Below are 23,505 nucleotides of genomic sequence, written 5' to 3'. Positions count from 1 at the left end.
ACCCGCTCTACTTCGTACTTGTTCGCTCACAACTGTAGAGCGTAATTGCGTGGCTGTCACACGAGTCTTTGCTGTAGCATCACATCAGGGGTACCCACACCCGTCAAGAGGTGTAGGTAAAAAGTACTTAGGCCACAGCGTTCACTTGTAGTGGAATGAATTTCCCTTGAAGTTCCCTTGAACGGAACTTTCAAACTACGCGTCAACCAGCAAGCTTCTCTAACAGGAGAAGACACCTTGCTCTATCATTTCAAGACCCTTTGATATTTAATGGGACCGCGATTGCCCTATCATGCTGCTGAAGTGAAAAGCCTTTGGTCTGAAGACTTTTGACCAAGACTGTACGTTTACGAAGAAAAACAAATTTCTTTCTTTTTGAAATAAGGTAATATTCCTTTGCACGTTACCAGTCAGGCAGTTCTTTACATCACTGGTACCTTTTACATAGGAAGAATGGGCCAGGAAAATTTAGTTATTTAAATTGTTAGCAGTGGCGTAAAAAGTTACTCGTAGCAGTGCTCGACAAGCGATAAATCGGCTCCAGCAAAAAGTGGGAAGCTGTCAGTGCGAACTGATTGTTATGCCTCGAAGCCTTCTTCTATAAAAGATTCTCCTCTGAAATGAATCGCCTTGTTTACAACACGATTCCACTTTGAAAGTTCGTGCCTCCCAACGACAAGCGTACTGCCTGTTCTCATAAGGCAGGTATCGCGTGTTCACAGCTGTGCTGCCAATTGTTTCCTCGAAAAACAGAGCTTGAAACATCTACATGGCCTACCAGCATTCGGTCTCAAAATGCTTTGGTATGTAAGGATTTCGGCGTTCAGATAAAGGGACAGTTATTTGACAACGGGGGTAGATGTATTTTATACATTTTGAGCTCCGGTTATGCATCATTTCCGTGCCATTTTTCGGCAGCTTCTGCTTTCGCAACAAGCGATGGGGCTTGTGTTCTAGAGGCGGTTATTATCGATCCATGGCGCTCCTTCTTGTCGAAGACGCGCGAAGCCGCTGGAGAGAGCACCGAGGCATGCATTGGCGCGTGGTTTACATCCCTTTTTCTGTCGACAATAAACTTGTGCATACTTTTCTTTCCAAGTAAAAATTGCAGCGAAGTTTTCCACGTGTTTCCTTCGTGCTTGTCGTCAATATTATGCTCTGAGGGCAGCGTGTACCAACGCAACAGCATTACACACTTCTGGCTGTGCGAGTCGGCGCATGCATTTAGTACAAAGCAGCTGTGGCAAATGTCGCCGACTTACTCCGTGGATGGACCTCACAGATTCCCCTTCGCTATAACCCCTTCTCAAGTATGTAACCTTTCTTCCGTACTGAAAACGAGAATTGCACTGGAGGCGAAGTACAAGCAAATTCCAGAGTTCTGCGCGATGCCAGCGCAGGTTAAAGAAGCCCAACTGGTCTAAATTAACCAGGAGTCCTCCACTACGGCGTCCCCCATAGACTGTGCATCACTTCGTGACGTTAAACCCCACAGTTGACTAGAAAAGCTTGGCTAATCCCGCGGCATGCTGCACGGAAGAAAGGCAGAAGCCAAAGGGCTACAATATAAGGTTGTTCATTTATCGTAGAATACTTCATCGATCATGCCAGCGGTCGCTGCCCCCCGAGCACTTAGGTGCAGTTAGCAGCATTCGATCCCGTAACACTCCCGTTGTCATAGCTCTGGGCCCTCTCCGGCGTTTCGCAAGCCTCAAGAGGCCCGTAGAAAAACACCGAGGGGGAACAGTATCCAGCTAAAAGATAAAGCGTGCATTCGTCATTTGAATTGCTGGAAATATACTTGCTATTTAAGCGAATATATTAAGAAAATCCAAAAAAAAAACAAGGTTGTCGAAACAGAAACTCTTCCGAGGAACAAAGCTATCAGCTCCGGCTGACGTCATGTCTTGAAAAGTCACACTATTTAGCTAGCTAATTATCTAAAACTAATTCACTTTTGAATTAGCACGGTCTGGTGGCTAGAGCTAATGCTTTGTTCGCAACATTGGACAGGATGACACCATATTAGTTAAAGGAATAAAACGCCCTCTTCTAAAGCCCTGTACTACGACGAGATCTGGTGCTTTTCTCCGGACATAACAGAAGCTGAGCGTGTGAGGAGCTCAGGAAGTTCACTGCCTACGCATCGTCCGCTGATGTCTTGTTCAATAGCCTACGGTGCCCATTTTGCGCAATCGTACAGCGACATGCACTGTCCTTTGTTTCGTGGCTGGGTGCAAAAAAAAAAAGGTAGTAGTCGCCAACTACGTAGTCGTCGTTTTTAGAGCGACGAAGCGAAAATAGTGCCTAATGCGGTACAATAGCAAATATGGTTCGAATTGGGTGCCACATACTTTGCAATATGTCACCCGCGGACGTTTCATTTGAACTGAACTTGATGCATGCCTCATGGGTTTTACGCGTAAAAAAGCTTTGTACGTATTTCTTTGGGCTGCAGAGAGCGACTTTGTTTAAAGAATTGAAAAGGCGTTGTTATGCACTTTACAACAAAATTGGTGAGAGTTAATTTTCTTAGCTAACTAGCATTATTTTCAATACAGCGGAAGTCAACAGTGGCTCATAGTTTGTCTCCGAAAAAAAGTATTTCTTTTGTAATTACCCTATTGCTAAGAATTTTTCAAATTGTTTGCTAAAGCATCCGGTACAGCCTAAAATTATCGGTTATAGGAGCCGGGCCACAGTTCTCAATGATATTCTTGCTGGCCCCATAAGTAATGAAAACGTGGAAATAGCGCCACGCGCAGGGTTCAAACTGCATTTCTTCCACGTCAAGCGAGTTTGGAACGAACTCTAGCTGCTTTGCTTGACCTAAGCAGTAAGTGCGTTTGCTTAGTGCCAGCCTCGGCAGCAACACTCCAGTGCAATATAAACGCGTTCATGACAGCGTCGATAGGCTTAATGTCTTGCTGCGGTTTCGCTTCTTTTGTCTGGGTCCGTTAACCGGCGGTGACCTTAATCTACTTTAATGCGGCTGGTTTCTTATAAGAGTTTAACATTTTGTATTCACCACCGCCTGACAGCCATTGCATCGCAAGGGAAGCTCTTACCAACATTCTGCGTGTTGCAATTCGTACTTGTGCCCCAGTAAATGAATTCACACTGATCGATGTCACGCTACACACTCCGGGGACAAACCATATGGGTTTCGGGTTTGAACCTGATCTGATATTATGTACTTACAAGAGGAACTACCAGATCGCAATGTTCTTATTCTCTGCGACTCCCTGGTAATCGTAGGTCAACAGCCCACCGAAAGTTTCTCATAATCGTCCGAGAAGAGGTCACGCGCCTCTCTTCCCCGTCCTGCATGTCAAGCGGAACAAATGCTACCCTACACTAAACCATGCAGTACTCAGCTCCCTCTCTTCGTGCCGCTTATACCGTACATCCCAAGCAGCTGGACAAGGCGCGAGCAGCTCACCGTACTATTTCATGCTCACCTGTAATCTGAAATTGTCATTTTTTTCCTCCTTGACAGTTTCCTTCCCTGCAGTAGAGGACAGCCAGCCTAAGATGTCTTTCGCCGGTCGCCCTCTATATTCTTTCCATGTTAAAAATTACTCTTTCTGTGTGAACCGTTGCAGCTGTACTCACGGCGAGTGATCGTCCTACACATCCTCTGAGGGTGGGGGAGGCTGGACGCACCCTCTTGTTATTCTGAATGTACCCCTTAATTCGTGACGATTTTTTTCACACGTGAGGGGGAATTTTGTTTAATACCGCCGGAAGAATGACATGCACCTGGAGGGACACATCGTACATAGGTGGCTTGTGGTAGAAGTTACCAGAACTTTCACAAGAAAATAAGTACGCAAATACGCCGACAGCGCGGGATTCAAAGCGGCAGGCCAGAGCGCAAGTATGGGAACTCTGCAACTATCTGCAACAAGACGGTGGCGCCGCACGGTGATACCCAATGAAAACCTGTAGCGTGTTTTCTCGCGGTGGAATAGAGCAGAGCGCTTTAGGGTTTCACAACGCCTTACACGAATTGTTGAATCGTTGAATGATCAGACACTTGAGCGAATTCTTTTTTTTAAAGTTTATTGCTAGTAGTCTGAAGAGCCGCGTAGTTTATCGATACTTTGTATGTAGTCGTTGCTGTTTATCTTTGTCTGTTCATATATACGACTGTAGTGCTTGTGTAAATTGAATTTGTTTTTCGCGATATTTGTCTTCAGTGTTGGGGTTATAAACGTTACCGGCCTATGCGCCGCATCAACGACAGGAATAAAAATTTTAAAGCGGCTACCGCTTCTCGTCAGCACTCAATAATCCCTTCCACCCCTCCTCCCTAAAATTTTAGACATCCTGTAATTTCAATTTCTAAGAAACCCCTGCTGATAGCCAGGGCTACCTTGACAGTTGCCTCTAACTAAACGTCCTTTCATTCCATTCGACTTTCTCCACCGAGACAGCTTCACCAAAGCACAGCCAGGAAGAGAAATTTTCCCGGTCCCATGACACCAACACGGTGCAATCTGATCGGATCTGCCGCTGCTGCTGTGTCCATGCATTGTCCCGAAGTATTGTCCCCTGCACATCGCTGTAGGACTGGTGCTAGGAGCAGACATCTAAAATCAGGCAGATATTTGGAAACTTCGCGTTCAGGTGCAAAAGTTCTACGTAATCTCTGCTCTCAACAGTACCGTTTCGCTACCGATCATTTTCTCATCTGTGGCTCCTTGCTGGAAGGCAGCGCGTTGGCGTCGTGCAGCTTTAGATGGAAGGTTAAGGAGATTACTCACCTACACCTTATTTAGAAAAAGAAGCACACATCGTTCATTTAGCGTACTCAGTGGGCCTTCATGCTTTGTTCGCGTGTAATCCTTTCATCTAATCTATTTAACTTCTTTAATGTCTATTCTTAACGAACTAATTTATCCCGCACGCCGGTTCGATCCCGGCCTCGGCGGTCGAATTTTGATGGAGGCAAAATTCGAGAGGCCCGCGTACTGTGCGATGTCAGTGCACGTTAAAGAACCCCAGGTGGTCGAAATTTCCGGAGCCCTTCACTACGACGTCCCTCATAGCCCGAGCCGCTTTGGGACGTTAAACGTACAGTCAGGCCGGAATGAAACGCGAACAGCGCATGTCAAGAAAACTAAATATTTTACCAGCCTACTTTCAGCTGTAGTGTGCAGCTAGCCTGATTCATGTGTCTGGATAAAGGGTCTGCCGAAGGGCTTAATCGTAAATAGGTTGTTAAAGGAATATTTCGCTGCAAAATAGAAATGTATGACATATGCGTGTTCGCGTTTCATTCCGGCCTGACTGTACATAAAACCAAAACCAACTCCGTACGCCAAACCTTCAAAGTTTCGGAACATGAGATTTACTGCCTCGCTGGCTGTTATGAAGCTTACAATCTCAGACAGCAGGTGTGTTTAAATTCTAAGAAATTCACGGCTCTTCCAAAGGAGCGCTGAGGCGACCTGGCCCCCTTTGGATACTACAAAGCGTGATACTGGTGCATAGGTCGTTAGAACTGAAGCCGTCTATTATGACAATACTTTCTCTTTCATTCTTTTTGCTTACAAAGCTGCCTTGGTGGCTGAGGGGTTATAGTGCTCGGATGCTGGCTTGAAAGACGCGAGTTCGATCCTGGTCGCGGGGGTTGCATTTCGATGGAGGCGAAATGCTAGAGGCCCGTCTACTGTAGGATGCCAAAGCCCATTACAGAACCCCAGGTGGTCGAAATTATCCGGAGCTCCTCCACTACGGCGTCCCTCATAGCCTGAGCCACTTCGTTTCTTTAAACCCATTTAAAGTAAACTAAACAATTTTGCTCACTTGCCGTTGTATTTTCCTAGAGAAGGCGTGAGACAGTGATATGCGTGCTGTTCGTCCTCACGCGACAGGCCGTGTCGAGCAATGTTAGTGAAACATGAGGAATCACAAAAAGAACCGTAACAAAATGCAGCCCTTGAAATAAGGTAGAACAGAGGTCTACCGCACGCGGTTGCCACGATTTGAAAACAGAGTATTTCGGGCGTGGTTCGTAAGTGCGAATTCGTACGGGTATGAAAAAAAAGCGAGGAGATGTAAATACGGACTTTACGCTGACCTACAAGCGGCTGTTTTCGTTTTTTGTGGTATAGGTTTCGTTTTTGATAGGGCGGCACACCGAAGAGCAGCTAATAAATATTTAAAGATTCCAACACAGTATACTTACTTTTCCCAGGAGCTACCGGAAAGCGGCGACTTGTCCAAGCCGCCTCCAGACAAAGGCCGCACATCTGTCGCCGACGGCAATGCTGACACATTGGGCAAGCGTGGCGAAGACGCCGACAAGAAGCGCAAGAAAATGCCAGCACCGGACGGCGGCCTCAGCTGGATGATCGCCATCGTGTGCTTCCTGGTCAACATGATCTCTTCGGGATTCGGTCGCTGCCTGGGCCTATTCTTCAACTCCATAATGTCCACCTTCGGTGTATCCCGAGGAGAGGCCTCCCTTCCCCTCTCCATCTACGGAGGCTTCTTCAACCTCTCCGGTGAGCAGTCGCGGACATGACTGAGAAGCGTAAAGACAGGGCTATTTCTTTTACAGCGACACCTGTATACGACAATTCACCACAGCTATTCCGTGGTGCTAAGGCGAGTGTAGCAGAATGAACTCATCTGAGAGCCCGCACTCCTTCTCAGAGTTTGACTCTCGCAACAGTCGGGCTATCGCTGAAACTGCATTGTCAGAAGTATTTTAAACATCACATGGATTTTTATGAGAATACCTTTCTCGCGTTTTGTGCATGCAGGAGTAAAAATTTAAGATATGTTTGGATAACTGCTTGAGGAGAAAGTAAAAAAACAAAGATGTCTAGAGAAAAACGCCACAGCCCAAAATACTTTAGTGAAAGGGCATAATATTATGCCTTTTCATTAACGTGTTTTAGCAGCGCATCTGTCGCATGCTTTAGCTATCTGTGCTTTTGCGGCATGAACTTTTAAGGCTTTGTTTACATACTTATGATGGCCCTGATAGCTCTGCAATCCAGTTACTTTTTACGCTTGAACTTCCCCCAATACACCGCACTTCGGACTATTTCTGCCAGCAAATAATGCGAATTACGTAGTGCTGGTAAGGCGGGGAACGCATTTTCTGCTTCGTTTGGGAGTGGCGTGCCATCATTTGGGCGCTACATAAATCTGTGCGTGCACAAAACAGTATTCGAAAAGGAAACGATGTGGCCAGGCGTCCCAGCCTATCATCAAAGAGATGACCAAAGGGTGTCTCGTAACTGAAGACAGTCATTACGGTTCCTGTTCCCCACTTCCCTACGACGGGGGAAGATAGTCAGCACGTCTACGACTAGGGAACATAGAATCATTAATGATAGAACTGGGCAATAGGTCTTCACACCTATTCACTTATAGAGAACTAAAGGCAAAGTTCTGGGGACCCCACAGTGCCAGCAGCTAATGCTTCTGCATAGCTGGTATGCCAGAACGTCGTGGTAACGACAACGCCAACAGAACTGGCAAAGCAAAGCATGATTTACTCTTCGAGGACAATAAAGACTATTGGAATAGGAAAACCTATAGATTAGTGGGATGCAGGGAACAGCGGGGCGCCAATGCGGATGAGCGGGACAGTAACCGGAAGGAGCGTATTCTACTTCACGCGAGCACTGGCTCCCCGCTATTCCCCATATCCCCCCCCCCCTAATCTATAGAGTCCCTCTATTCTATAACTCAGTGAGAAGAAGCCGGGATAAAAGCATCGTAGGACCTCTTCAAAGAGCCCCAGACCGCCCCACGATTCTCTACAACAGCACTACACACGCAAAAAAAAAAATTGCACCATTACGATATGCCTTCACTACATAAAGAGTCTAAGGCATCATTTCCGTCCCGAGTATAAGGTCCAGCTGCAGTCGAAGTTCCAAGTACAGAAACAATGTGGCCGACGTAGTTGTTGGGTCTGCAGAGGCTCTGGCAGGAGTTTCTGACCGGCCAAACCTAAATTTTTTGATCCCACAAAAGCTACGATTTGAGGGGCGCGTTATGATATGCTATATACAAAAAGAAGCCAGCAGTCACCTTCACAAGGTTATTTCTTTACACTAGCGCGCTCATGGACTTAACGAGCTTATCGGTTCTGGCAATCTTCTTACCACAGATAACATATGAGAGTCGTCTCACAGATTCCGCTCTCACGGTCCGATGGCGTTCTACATGGCACTTGCGTTATGGCAACGTGCCACGTTCTGTCATAACGGTGGTGGCGCTTGTGAGCATTGTCAAGGTTAGGCAACATGCAACAAGCAAAGCAAACACACTGGAAAGTAGAAGGTTAGAGAGATAGATAGAATAAACATTTCTTTGTCAAAAGGAGACATGGAACGGATTAAAGAGTTATGGGTGGGGTTCTCAGTCCAAGACTCCAGTGGCTTCCGCCGGTGCTTTAACCATGGGGACCAGCACCTCCTGGTGTTACAGTGTGCCGCAGGCCAGTGTCACCTCCCACTGCTCCAGCGCCACGTCATCATCATCATCATCAGCATCAGCCTGACTACACGAACTGCAGGGCAAAGGCCTCTCCCATGTCTCCAATTAACCCTGTCCTAGCCAGCGCCACGTAGGGCGGCTTAAAGTGTATCTGCGTATCTGCATATAACGCTGGGTGAATGCGGTGTAGGTGGTCGAGATTGGGGAAAGTGAGTGTTTGGATGCGTCTTAGTTGGTAAGAGTCCGTCGGGGAAAGTTTTTTATGTGGCGGGGGGTAGAGATGCCTATTTAGGCGAGATGGTCTCTGTGTTAAACAGCTGCCGTCGTAGCTCAGAGGGTACAACAACGTACGCAACAGGCGAAGGTCATGGGTTGGGACCCCACCCGAGGCTGTGGTTGTATTTTCTTCTTCTTTCTCTGAAATTACCTTCTGTCTATGGAACTGTTTCAAAATCTGATCAGCACCACCAATAAAAAAACTCCCTCATCCTGCGTCTGGGTCTGGGTGACTACTAGCGTTTTTCTTGCGCACACAAATGCGCTACACATGTGCAAGGCCAAATGACAGAAAGCAGAAATCAGCTGACAGATCCCATGGCATCCGCAATATAAATCAGCCGACGTGGTAGGTTTTGAAAGTTACCCTTGTGCCATCTTGTTGCGTTATTTCTAACTTGGATGCGTTTACAAATACGAATTCGTTACTTCGTAAAGGAATCTATACGGTCGTCTTGGTGCATTTTCAACGCGCTTGTATAGTCCGTTTTGTCGTGCCTGTCAATGTACTGTGTGTTGCCTTTATTATACTTTTCCAGGGCTAGTGTCTGGAGCCCTAATACAGGCCTTCGGAGTGCGCAAGTCCGCAACCGTAGGAGGTTTCATCATGATCATCGGGCTCTCGGTGTCTGTGTTCGCCAACGAAACCCTGTTTCTCTCCTTTTCCGCTGGCTTCCTAACAGGTGAGAATAGCCCCGAGGACCATTTTATATTTCTGCTATATTTGTTCTACAGTTCTGCTATAGTTCTTTACGTAACGCCCAACACAAAAGTCTTCCAAGCTTACTGTAAAACACCGAATCCTTGTCTGCTGTTGTCACACTCGAAGGAGCATGAAATGACGGTATCGTTGTGCGCGGACTGACATTGACTGAAATTATTTAAATTTTTTCGCGGATTTAGCTATACAAACGTGACACATTCCGGAATGTGTACAAATACGTATATAGCGTAATCTCCTTGGAGGAGCTCTTTAAACAGCGCTTACGTGGATTCTGTTTTTCATCAAGCATAAAAATAGCTCGAGATATAACTCTGAGAGTTAGTGTGTTGCGCAAAAATTGGGGGGAGGGGGGGAGGCAAAAAGTGAAAGGAAGCTTTTTATCTGCAATTGGCTGAGGGAGCGTCCTGCCTTGAAGCTTCTGAAATAATACCAAATATGACCTAGCAAACAAATTTCTTTGTTTTTATAAAAGTTCAATTTCCTTAGAATCGTTTGCTTCAGGCTTAAACCTAACGCTGTGCACTTTCCCACTCCATGTCACCATTGTTTTCCTTTGCCCACGTTCCAGGTTCCGGACATGGCATAATACTCAACAGCCTTATTGTGTGCGTCAGTCAGTACTTCGAAAAGCGACGCGGATCTGCGTTGGGCCTGAACATGGCCGGTGCAACCGTCGCGTCGCTCGTCTTCCCGAACCTATATGAGTTCCTGCTGGCCGAGTACGGTCTTCGTGGCACGCTGCTTATCATGGGAGCCTCGTTGGGACATGTGCTGGCGCTTGCCATGCTCATGAACCCACCTCCGTGGGAGGAGGCGAGGGAGAGAGAAGACTTAGCCCTGGAAGTGACCGATGGCCGCCGCAGTCCGTACGACGCCCCAGAAGCCGGCCGAGTGTCCATCGTGTGCGGCGGCACGGACGAGGACCAGGACAAGCTCTACCTGGAAATAGAACAGCCGCCATCGCTTTCTCAAAACAGGAAGCCCACTCTGATCAGCGTGGCGAATCGAGGAGGCTCCTACAGGCGGGGAACCATAATAAGCGTGAATGACCGTGGCAGCGTCCTTGGGACTCGAAGGGGAACCATAATCAGTGTGGGAGACCACGCGAAGGTGTCCCGGCGTGGTACATTTGTGTCCGAGTACCCTTCGGTCTTGTCCAGACGAGGAACCATCACAAGCAGCGTAGGGGACGGCGGGGAGTCGGTCGCCATGGCACCAGACTTGAACGAGAATCGTACCAGGAGAGGGACCATGCTCAGTGTGGCGGGTTCCCTTCTCGCACCCAATAGAAGTGCCAGGTGTGCCAGCGTAATAGACGGCAGTTCAGTTCGCAGGGGCACAGTGGTGAGCGTCGGCAATGCGTACAACCTCGACGCCTCGTCCTTGCGCGCCGACTCTCTCAGGATAGAGGTGCCCGTCGTTGAAGAGGAGTCCGAGTCGGTGCTGCGCAACGCCCTCGAGGTGCTCAAGACACCGCGCTTCTACTTCCACGCGCTCAGCTTCGTGTCTTGGAGCTTCTTTCTGGACTCATTTCTGACGGTCATGTTCGACTTCGCGGATGACATCGGTATACCTCCTAGCGAATCTGTGCACGCGCTCACTTTATTCTCGGCAACGGACACCATGGGAAGGCTGTTCGTGCCCTTCCTGAGCGATTACGGCCTCATCTCCAACTGTGGCTTGCTCACTGTCGCCTATTTCACGCTGGGACTCTTGCAGCAATTGGGGCCCTTCATTCGTGGAAAGCTGGCTTTCTTGTCTCTGTCGGCAGCCATGGGGCTACCGGCTGGCTACATCATGGTTGGGGCTTCTGAGATCCTGTCCACTGAGATCGGCACGAAGAACCTGCCCATTGCCTACGGATTCATGACGACGTTGACAGCTATCGGAGGTTTCGCCAGGCCACCTATCATAGGTACGAATGAAAGCCTTTTGTGTGCTTATTTCCTGAACACTCAGTTAGATCGTCATTTCGGGGATCGAGAAAGGTAGAGTCTGGTAAAAACGATTGATTATAAACACCTTGTCTAGCACTGTGGCAGTGCACCTACCGCTGCTCTTAGAACGTCACGGACGTGTTGGAGTAGGAGCGCCAGCAAGGGATGTCGGAGGCGTTTTTCCTTAATTAGTTCATTAATTTTTTGTTTTAGAATACGTTAGGAGGTTGGTCCAAAAGCGCATACAAAGTTTATTGAACAATTAAAGGGTTGCGCCAGACAGTACGAAGTACAGAAGGGTTGGGATAGGCTTTGCATGGAGGATGGTGGAAAATTCTAATGGGTGTTAAGTGATGGGTAAGGCCACCCATTTGCGGGTTCAGGTGCTGCGACCTTTGACTTACGGTGGCATACCGGTTCACTGTGGAACATGTCCGCATAGAACACGTACGATTTTTGCTGAAGCCTTTCTTCGTCCACACCGCACGGGCAACTTTGATGCGTTCTGATTAATTAAAAATGTCCGCTTTGGAAACGGGCCGTTCTAATCTCTGTTAAGCTGCTGTCTCCAAGGCGTGTTCAGGTTGAAGGTCTAACATGCAGTTTCTTTGTACCAGAAGGATTATGATCTGTTATCCTGTTGCAGGGGCGTTCACGCAAACTCCCTATCTCTGTTGTTAATCTCTTGATGTATGTAAGCCTACACAATTCCTCATTAGACACAGAATGTTCCTCCTGTCTTTTCGGCACAACGCAGAAGTATATGCCTTCGAAAGGATAAAGGAGAGCTCTTGTTTGTGAATATAACGAAAAGAAAATAGTGACGAAATTATAGCCCAACCCTGAAAGTAAAGGAAGCGAACATCTACGCTTACAATATTATCGAAAACTGAGTTCTCACAAAAAAATTAAAACATCTCTATCCGGACTTGCCGCTCTATATACATATCATCGTTTGGTTGAGCGTATAAAATTTTGCTATGAGATTGGGCCTTTAAGCGCATCTGTCTTTGTGCTTATATTTCTATTTAAAATGCTCGCATGGGCCATATGAATCAGAGCAGATGGAGAGAGGAGGCTACTTTATTTTGCTGCGGAAAAGGCTCGAGCTGCTGAAGAAGATAATGCCCCCTTTTGGTTTCATCTGACAGCCATTTTGATTGGTCCAAGTTACGAAACAGGACTCTGCGGTATAAGTGGCGGCGGACTGCATCCGTAAGAGAGGAGAAATTTTCACTCAGATACAACGAATTCGGCATTGTGCACACACTACATACAATTTCCATCAAAATATACTTATCACAGGTACCTTTCTGATGATGCATTCACGCAGGTTTCGTCAACATAGTTTTATTAGCACCTGAAGCGATCTCTTTACATTAATTTGCCATTGTTTTTGTTATTGTAGTTATCTTTATGTTATTGTAGTCATTATAGTTGTATTGTAGTTATGTAGTTATCGTGCAATAGCCTTAAAACCTCTTTGTGCACAACCAAAAGCAACCAACAGAAATAAAATAACCGAATTTTTTCGCTCCGTACACGGAACAAGTAGTCTTGCGGTGTCCTTGGTCCTGGGTTGCGTTTGCATAGATTCGTCTCAGAAAGGGGTGGCAGGTCAGCTCTACGTATCAGTGTCATTCCCTGACGTTGATGTATACTGGACATTCTCTCTTTCGCAGGCTTCTTCCGCGACAACTACGGCAGCTACGACGGACTTTTCCGACTGATCGGGGGCATGCTGACGCTGTCGTTCCTGTTCACAGTCGCTCTCTGGATCACAGGCCGCTCCAAGCTGAGACAGCGAAAGACCACCGTCGTTGTTCCGGACGCCTTCGTCTTCGTTCCCGAACCGATGCCGACGCTCAAGGAGGAAGACACTGACATGTGAAGAAGCTCAACGATACCATGCGCCTTACTTTTTTTTCCAAAATCCTACGAAACAATACCCTGTATAGTGCGTCCCTCAAAACTCCATCCAGGGCGTACGGATGCGGTGTGATTCTCGATTTTCGGTTCGTACTTCTAGGGTCGCTTCAATATTCCGGAAAAAGTAGCTGGGGAGCTGCGTTGTAACCCTAAAATCCCAGGGCTCGTCTAGGCGTGCTTGCTTCTAACCTGCCCGGTTCTTGCATCGTGTTTGGCGTTGCCGCATGGGTTATGGCAATCAAACACACTAATTAATCGCGATCGTCGTATGTCGAGTTTCAACAAAACAGGCCCCCTTCGTTTCAGCGCCAGTACTGAAATAGGCTATCTGTAAATCGATAGCCGCCAATTACTGTGGGGGTGGCGCACGAGTAATCAGGGATTAAAGAGCCCAGGAAATCAAAACAAACGCTTCTAGCTCTGCCATCACCACGTTCGCGCAGAAACTATCGAGACTCTCTATGTTTCCCACAATTATAAGTTTAAAATACCCTTATTCAGTTACGGAGTGTGCGCTACTAGCCGCCAAGAGATTACGCTAGCTGCTCAATGCTCAGGAAAGCTGGCCATTTAACGCCCATTGCGCTGAGTGAGTCATGAGTGGGCTCACATTTATTCTTTCCTTCTTTTTTTGTTCATTTCCGACTCCTTGTAATCCTATGTCATTTCACTCCTAACTAACCCTCTCCAACGCAGAGTAATCCGTCCACAGCGGCTAAAATCTGTGCTTATGTTCTTTAAAGAGCGGTCGCTCCTTCTGTTTCGTGGAGATGTGTCGATAACTGACACTGGACTTTAAGAAAATAGTCATCAATGCTCAATGATGTGCCATACCCAACAATTCTGGACAAAAGCATTTTTATCAGGAAACCGCTTATGAACTCCATTTTTTTTTTTCATATAATGCAAGATTTCACTATAACAATCAACACATAAGTACATCACCCGATGGCAGTGTTAAATATTTTTTCTTTTAAGGTTTTTGCTAACGTCAAAAGCATTCCCGCCCCGCCGCGGTGGCTCAGTGGTTACGGCGCTCGGCTGCTGACCCGAAAGACGCGGATTCGATCCCGGCCGCGGCGGCTGAATGTCGATGAAGGCCAAATTCTATAGGCCCGTGTGCTGTGCGATGTCAGTGCCCGGTAAAGAACCCCAGGTGGTCGAAATTTCTGGAGCCCTTCAGTACGGCGTCCCTCACGGCCTGAGTCGCTTTGCGACGTTAAACCCCAATATACCATAAACCATCAAAAGCATTGATTGATTTTCTATGGCAGGGATAACTGTTCGACGCGATCGGTGGAAACTCCTTAAAAGGAAGATTTTGCTACATATCAATAGAATGGACCATTACATACATACCTCCAATATTTATCTAAGACTATGTTACAATTTAAAAAAAAAACTGGTTTTTGGGTAAAGCTGAACTGCGCCCTAAGGGAAGGAAGGAAGGTAGGAGGGAGGGAAAGAAGAAAGAGAGAAAGAGGTGCCGTAGTGGAGGTCTCCGGAATAATTTCGACCACCTGGGGATCTTTAACGAACACTGACATCGCGCAGCACACGGACGCCTCTTGCGTTTCGCCTCCATCGAAACGCGGCCGCCATTTTCGAAATTTTTGTCCGATAAGGTTGGGCATGCTCTGACAAAGCCGCATTGAGCTGCTCGGAGTATAGACCAGGAATGTCAACTGGGTTTGTAATAATTTTTATATTTAAATTTCTTTTGGCATTCAAATCTTCATAGGGACGTTCATAAACAGTGTTTCCGCTTGGTAATGCGGACGTAAAGCATAAGGATCACGGGACCAGCGTATATTTTTCTGTGTACCTCACTGTTTTTCTTTAATTGTGGAAATGGCGCATCTTGCACTGTATATATGTAAATAAATTTAGTGTTATCTTTTGAAAGCTTGGAACAGTCTTCTCATTATTTTCCTTAAACATTACAATTGAATCATGACAATGAATTAACACAAGTACTGTGCGCACTCAGATATCAGCTTCAACAGGATCACAGCACGGGAAAATATTTCTGGCGGCAATTTTTTGTGTATTGATTACCCACTTAACTAATAATGGCATAGCATTCATATGTGAAATGCTCACAGCGGAAGTCGGGTAAGTTTCAGTGAAGCCCTACAAGAGTTTGGTTTCTTTAAGCCCATTGAACGATTTCACCGCCCACTGGGTGACGTTATTGGTAACATTATTAAATTGTTAGCGTTGCTGGCGAAGAAATCTCGGCCTTTGACCTCGATGTATGCCATCGCGTCCCTGTGTATGGAAGCCCTTCTGCATTGAACTTTGTTGCTCAGTTCGTCCTCCGCAAAAAAAAAAAAAAACGCGAAGCAGTCCTTCTAAAAGCGAGAAGCTTTCTTGTAAACAACTTGGGTTCAAAGAATAGACAGAGGTATACATTAATGAGCATTTAGGCTCATATCGCAAGCGTTTGCTAGCACTGGCAATCTCTAAGAAAAGTGAGGCAGGATGGAAATTTGTTTCGGTACGCGGAGGTCAAATCTACGCACGGAAAATGGCAAAGAGCAAAATGCTAAAGATCATGACCATTCAGGACGTGAACAAAATGACCAAAGTCAGTGCACTAAATCGATGGCTCTTTTTCAACATGGACGAGTAACATCAGCTTGCTCCGGTAGCGTTAAACAAGGTTCCCGAGGAACCCAGTCCGAAGATTTTCCATTTTAATTGCCGATCGGTGAACAATAAGAACAATGAAATACAGTCAATGAAATACAGAACAATGAAATATGCATTTTGCCCTGAAGAGACCTGACCGCAAATGTGACGGTGTTTCAATCCAAGTTTTAAATACTCGCACAGTTACAGAGGTAAAGCAGTTCGCTTTATCTACTGCCCGCTATGAAATGCAAATTGTTGAGCATGATCGCGAAGTACACACCTATTATACCGCCCCCCAGACAGTAGTTTCGAGAAATGCCTTGATATACTTGAAAGTCTCTTTAATTATGTGTCCCCCAATCGACAATCACTGGTCTTGGCGAGCGACATGAACGCTGACACGCGAAGCGTCTCGACCCGACAAACAGAAATTATGCCCCTCTTTGATGCTTGCGGGCTTTCGAACCTTATCAATGCTCCCACTCGCATAACCTGCTTTCCACCTTCCTCTCTAGATATCATCGATAATAACTCGGAAATTTCCCACGCAAAGGCTGCCACACTTCTATAAGATATAAGTGACCACGCTACAACTTTCGCTTTCATTCCTGTCTCAAGGTCCAATTCTTCCCGGCCAACAGTTTGCAATACCAATCAGCGCATAGATATAATAACCCTGGACCGCTTCTGAGCTGATATGTGTGCAGCTGGATGGGATGACGTGATGCTCTCAAAAGACGCGAATGACGCATACGGTATCCTGGTTGAAAAAATAAAGGTTGTGCACGATAAAGGTTTTTTGGTTCATCGTCCTCGCAGACAAAAAGCTAAAAAAGCTCTGGATAACGCAGCATCTACTGCTGAAAATAAAGGTTAAAGAAAAGCTTTTTCCACAGTTTATTCAATTCCGTGACTCATCAAAGCTAGAGAAATTTAAGAAATACCGCAGTTCTCTTAACCGAGAGCTGAAATCCGCGAAGTTTAATTACTACAACCACACTTTCTCTTCCATGTCTGGTAAAGATCTGAGCGCGAAATAGTGCCAACTAAATAAACTATTAAATCGGAATGCCAAATCTCCTTTCACCTCAGTAATGAAAGACGGCATAGTCATTCGTGGAGGCGATCTCTCAAATACATTTAATGAACATTTTCGAGCATCACATAAACACTGCTCGCTTGCACCGCACCGATTGCCGGTTAAGCTTTGCGAACATCAACTGATGCTGAGTTTATATCCCTTTACCCCACAAATGAAGCTGAAGTCGAAGCAGTTTTTAGTAACCTAAAATGTAGCAGTGCAGTGGACAAAAATTGATCCCGCGTAAAACCTCTTAAGTTTATTATTGACTTACTTGCTGCCGCGTTAACTCACATTTACAACGTTGCTCTCGCTACGGGTCTTTCCTAGAGAAATGCAAGTCGCAAAGGTTATTGCCATTTATAAAGGAGGCGACACATCAGATTTATCAAATTACCATCCCATCTCGATCCTGCCTGTGTTATCGAAGGGTTTAGAAAAAATCTTGTGTTCAAGAATAACTAAATCTTTATATAAGCATGCTGTCCGGTCGGACCAACAGTATGGTTTTAGACCTAAAAATCGGTACAGACAGCTTTGATTGAACAAAAAGAACGAATAATTAAAGCCTTTGAGAGGAACTGCTTGGTCCTTGGCATTTATGTCGATTTTTCAAAAGCATTAGACTTGCTTAACCATTGTCTGCTGCTACAAAAACTGTAACACTAGGAATTAGGGGAGCCAGTTTGTCTCTGTTAAAATCATACCTAGCTCATCGCAGACAAATGGTTGCTCACAATAACGGGCTATAGAGCCCTGAGCACTTCTCTCTGTTGTTCCCCAGGGCAGCATATTGAAGCCCTTATTATTCCTTGTTTACATCAATCACACCTTTGCTGACGATATTACAGCACTGTTGTCGGGTAGCACAGAAGCCGAATTATTGCCGCAAGCCAATAAGTTCCTGGAGTATCTTCACGAGTGGTGAAGAAATAACCATCTTAAAGTGAATTCTGAAAAGATGGAGGCCGTCTTATTCAGAACAAGAAACAATACTGTTCATACCAATTTCACCCTACCACTAGGGGGAAAACAATTGCAATCGTGCAAAACATCAAATTCTTAGGAGTAATCTTCTCATCGTGTCTCACATGGAACGAGCAGGTCAATCATGTTCGGAAACAACCGAGTCACTTCAACGGTCTTATTTGCCAACATAGGGACACACTTTCGTCTTAAGTAAAGGTTCTAAGTCCTCATTTGTCAAGCATTTTTTCTCCCATCACTGACTTACTGTCTCATAGTTTGGGGAACGACGACCTAGCACAACACATCCAAACTAATAACAGCACAAAAGCGGGCAATTAGACTAATAGCAAACGTATCGCGGAATACCCGCATCCATCCGTACTTCATTAAATTGGGCATTCTAAAGATCACTTCTTTGTTTCCTATCAGATTGTTAGCAATGTAGAAAACAGCGGTTATTGCTAACAATAAAACCACTCTCTCGCTTCTAAAAATATCTCGCTATTCAACTGTCTGTGATGCTCTAATTTTCCTTGGTCATTGCTTCTTTGTCGTACAAAATACGGTATGCAATCATTGTCTTTTATGCAGCGAAAATACCTAAACATTACAGAAAATAACATACCGCTAAGAGACATCACACTGAAGAGCCTAAAAACCCTTTCGCACCTTTTTGAAGACATTCAGCTAGAACTTGCTCTGAACTCTGAATAAAACTATAACACCGGTGAATTCTGCTGATGTTGTAGACTTTGGACGATGTGATGTTTTTGTTTTTGAGCATTTATATCGCTTAATGTTGTTATTGTGATGCTAAATGTGAAATGCCACTGTAAATATTTCATTCATGTTGATACTTTAGTTTTCTTTTTTTCGACTGCCTCAACTGTAGCTCAGCAATCTGGGCGTAGGGTACCTCTCAAGGTGCATTCAAGCAACTTTTTTCCCTGAGCATTCTCTCTCCCACTGATACCTGTACCACTTGGAGCGAGAAGCGGTGGCTCAGTGGTTATGGTGCTCGGCTGCTGACCCGAAAGACGCGGGTTCGATCCCGGCCGCGGCGATCGAATTTCTTTGGAGGAGAAATTCGAGGCCCGTGTACTGTGCGATGTCAGTGCACGTTAAAGAACCCCAGGTGGTCGAAATCTCCGGAGCCCTCCACTACGGCGTCTCTCATAGCCTTAGTCGCTTTGGGACGTTAAACCCCATAAACCAAACCAAACGAAACCAAATAAACTTCAACTTCCACTACAACACGCTGATTACGTACTACGTCGCTTCGAACCACACGGACTGAGTCCTGGTTCTCCCTTATATTGCATTCCCCTACACCACTGCTAAACGTTGCACTTAAAGGGATACTGAGGCGGTTTTCAAATCAGCTAATATTTTAGGGCTTTGAAGTGGTGTCATTGCTGATCACGTCTATGAAATTATTTTTTCGATTTTGGCTAAAACAGTGGCGCAATCGCCAATTAAAAACGCGATGTTCAAATCTCCCGCGCCCCGCGCGAGCGTAGGAGAGGAGAACAGCGGAGAGGGAAACCTCGTCCATGTCGGCCAACGTGACGTCACGTTGAGGAGCCGGGGTACTTCGGCGCACCCGAGCGAGCTTTCAGCGCGCGTTTTTTCTCGTGCTGCGTGCGTTGTGGCGTACAAAGCGTGCCAGCCGACCTTGAGAATCAGATTCAACACGAGGTACTACGTTCGTGTCCATGAACAAACACGGCCGAGACTGTGTCGTCTTTCACTGCTTTTCTCAAGATCATAAGCTCGCAGCGCAAGCGCTCACTGCTGTGACAAAGAATTCAAGCTGACCAATGCAAGCCCACTCTGCTCGAAGCACTTTCGTAAGAGCGGCTACATGCAGAGCTTGTCCCTAATGTGACCTCTGGAGATTTCTGTCGAAAAGGCGCGGCTGAACCATGACACAGTTCCTTCGATTTTCTCGCGCATGAGAGGCGTGTCACCATTCCGAAGAAGCGCCTAGCTCTTTTAAAAGTAGAAACATGCTCACTTAGCCCCTGAAGAAACCTTATAGAGGCTTAAGCATGTGTCGCTCTCCTCAGCTTAGGTGCGACCAGACCACCTGAGACGTGCTCAGCAAGGCTCGGTTAGTGATTTTATACTAGGTTCGACTTGTCCAAGCAAGCAAGCAGAGCAAAGCACAATAGAGCAAAGCAAGCAAGCATCGAAGCTCTTCATATGCGGCATCTCGTTTAATCGTAGCTAAGCGACTAAAATCAAAACCGTTCGACGTTGATTTCGGATGCAAATTTAAGAGAGAAATGAATGCCAACCGAGTTTTTGCAAAAAAACACCGCAACCTTACTCGGTTTCTTCGTCTAGTTGTGGCAGCGGGCGAGTTGCAGCTAGCTTGGCTTTTAAACACACTTATAGTTGGCAACTGCTTCTCGAGAACCTAAACTGCAAATCTAGGAAGGGCGATGGTTTCCGAGGCAGCGATTAATACTTTCTGGCATCTGCTGAACGCGCCACGAGTGAAGCAGCTGCCTTGTGCCGACGTATTTGGCTTGGTTTCGAGCGCACAATGATTGCGTCACTATCCTGTGGTCACATGCCTCGCAGTGCTGGGCCACTGCGCTTCGCTAATTTTGACATCAACTCTGTGCTCCTTCATCGTTTCCTTGAAATACTTTCTTTCCCCAACCTGCAAAGCCGGGTACTGAGAACAGGATTTTTTGTACACAGTGCTTTGGGCCTTTTCTTTAGGATGACGCTCTTCCGGGCGAGCCAGGAGGCGTCCGGTGGTGGTAATTGACTTGAGTATTTACGCATGGTCTGCATCGCGTCTTTCACGCTGGCGTACGCTTGTGCTAGGCGTAGAATTTTTTGCTTGTGTCATTTTTGGTTTCAGGCGATGCGTGGAATGAGCAAACTGTAGTATCCTTTTCTCCGGAGGTCAGTAAAAAAAATAGTCACCATATTCGCTTTTACAACGACACGGAAAGCTGCGATCTGCACTCAACGCAGCGCCGGATCCACATCGGCAGCTTCTCCAGTCCTCAAAGTGACGTCACGACCTCTCTTGACCAATCACAGGCGGCGGCGCGCCGCGCGGCCTGCCCCGCGGCACAGGCAGCATATTTCGGCTAAAAAAGGCAACTCGCGCTTGTTTTGCCTTATTTGGATGCGATATTCCAGTATACAGCATGAAAAAGTATGGGACGCCGCTGCCAGCCTGATTTTCAAAAAAAGTGCTTCAGTCTCCCTTTAAGGTTTTTGTCTTCTTTACAGCCAACATCCATCCGCTCCCAAATATCAGTTCTCTCCTACCACCTCAAAACGTCGCACTGTGTAACAGTCGCCCGACTCTGCCCGGCTCTCTTGTCTGGCTGGTCCGCCATCCTCATGAACAAGCGAAGGCTCGTAACCGGGCGAGGCGTGCGGGGAGGTCAGAGGGTTTTTGGACCTTTTAGGCGTCCTCCCAGGGTGGAAGAGCTATTTTTTATCAATAAAGTTTATTTCTTCCTTCCTTGTCTAGTAGCGCACTGGAGCAAATATCTACTGTGAACTACATTGTTGCACCACTCACGGCGTCTATCTCCGTCGCCGCGGCCTCTAGACTGTTCATACCCAGTGCCTCAGGCCGTCGTATGACCCGGTTGTCCGGTCCCCATGAGTGGCTAGGGTGGCTCGTCATCTCCCCCACGGGCTTTATAAAAACTAATGTGGGCATATGCGCGAGGCACATTATCATCGCTCAGCGCGAGACCCTGTTTAGACTGTGACTTCAGACTGCTTTCGGCGCTACTCCTGTTTTTCAAGCTTCACTCAAAAGTGTTACAGATCACTGTGGCGACCCGCATTGAGGGAATGCGAAAGCACTGACGCCTGTTGTACACTTGTTGCCTCTCTTTGTTTCTGTTGGAACTCTGCCTCTGTCTGCTTAACTTAGTACTATCTGCCTCTCTTTCGTCACTCTGGACTCTTTGCTTCACGTTTCCGGAGGCGAGGGTTCGGTGACCGGGGTTCGTTTCGCTTGTGTTGCGAAGCACGTTTAGAACGCTTCGCTTCGATATCACGTTCCCGACGTTCCCTCAGACGTTTCCATTGCGCGGACATTTTGGTGGAATTTCAAGACGCGCCGTCTGACGACGTAGACGCCCCGTCCATGACCGCGAAAACGTCAACGCGCACGCAATGACACAACCAGATACCGCCCCATTCGACTCATACGAAAGGAACGAGCGCACTCGACGGCGGCAAGGCAGCGACTGACGCTAACTGACGCTAAGTGACTTTAACTGACGCAAGCCGGAAGCAACCGAAGCGGAGGCGACGCGCATGAACTTTCTAGAAGGTTCTCCTATTGCGCCACCGCTTACCCCATCGGGCCGCCACCAACTCCTCTGACGTCGCGGTGACCCCATTTCAGCGAGACGGCATGACGTCCCTCGTTACCATTACCACCATCTTGGTTGGCCGCCACTGCGTTTACAGCCATTGTATCACTTTTTTCTCAGCACATTTCAATAATTAATGGTTTTTAATTCATTTTGCAATCAATCGACGCTTTTCAAAGCATAATTTAGTCACCTTTTAATCTTTTTCGAACCTTCATCGGGCTTGGTTGCGTATTTTCCAACAATTTCGACGTCCAAGGCTGTTTTGACATCTACCCATTATATCGACGCCCGTGGCTACTTCGACATTTAATTGACTTTTTCGCCTCTAATTAATTAACTAACTACTCCACACAAATCAAATTTGATGCACATCGACATTTTATCATCCTCTATCATATTCAATCATTATTTTACTTCTAACTCTTCCTAGAATGGCGTAAGGGCTGCCGGCACGTTTTGCGTCCACTCTCTGCGGACACGAAACAACGAACTTAGCCAAGTAATGCTTTCACACTATTAAATCTCCGTCTTACACACTGGTCTGCTGCCACTCAATTAAAACTCCTGACATCAAGGCCGGGCAAAAGAAGACGAGAGGACAGTTAAGCTGCGTCTTAAAAGTATGACGCGATATCGTTACTGGGTTAATGCCCATATAACCGCAATTGATCATTCTCGACTTTACACTCATAGATATCTACCACTTCTGGCACAGTGCTGCAGCGGTTAAACGATGCGCCACTGCCCTGCGGTGGCAGGTGCTGCCACTGGTGGGGCTTGTGATACCCAAGTAGCTTTTCCCAAGCAACCTCTCCCGACCAGTCGTTAGTTTAACTGCCAGGTGGGCCACTTTTCCACTTTCTCCTTAGCTCACAATAAAGCCGCCGACGACGACATCATCACCAACGATGCCGGATTTCCTGCACAACGACAGCCTTAACGTTATCGCGTTAAAAACTAGTTGATCACCGTTTGGAAGCGAATGACGGTGCGTCATCGCACTTAGCTTGAGCGAACAGCAGGTGTCAGCGATACCAATATTTCACTTTTAAAGCGAAAGCTCCAGTCCTGCCACACAAAGCTGAAGGTCATGTGGCTATGAAATTTGACCTT

At 46.6% G+C, this 23,505-nt stretch overlaps 1 protein-coding gene across 4 annotated transcripts in view; it reads left to right on the top strand.

Moving 5' to 3' along the window:
- Positions 1-15,323, top strand: part of LOC149362694 (uncharacterized) — a 59,446-nt gene extending 44,123 nt beyond the window's left edge. For all 4 annotated transcript variants that reach the window (XM_089573166.1, XM_089573168.1, XM_089573167.1 and 1 more), the window contains exons 2-5: positions 6,206-6,515; positions 9,285-9,428; positions 10,038-11,384; positions 13,089-15,323. In XM_089573166.1, the coding sequence (XP_089429292.1) occupies positions 6,206-6,515; positions 9,285-9,428; positions 10,038-11,384; positions 13,089-13,297 (2,010 nt within the window). In that variant the 3' untranslated portion in view covers positions 13,298-15,323. The remainder of the gene's footprint in view (positions 1-6,205; positions 6,516-9,284; positions 9,429-10,037; positions 11,385-13,088) is intronic.
- The last annotated feature ends 8,182 nt before the right edge of the window (positions 15,324-23,505 follow it).

This window comes from Amblyomma mixtum, chromosome 2, assembly GCF_055824585.1.
Source record: "Amblyomma mixtum isolate Tamu chromosome 2, ASM5582458v1, whole genome shotgun sequence".
Classification (NCBI taxonomy): domain Eukaryota; kingdom Metazoa; phylum Arthropoda; class Arachnida; order Ixodida; family Ixodidae; genus Amblyomma; species Amblyomma mixtum.
This window is presented reverse-complemented; position numbering and strand designations above follow the sequence as displayed.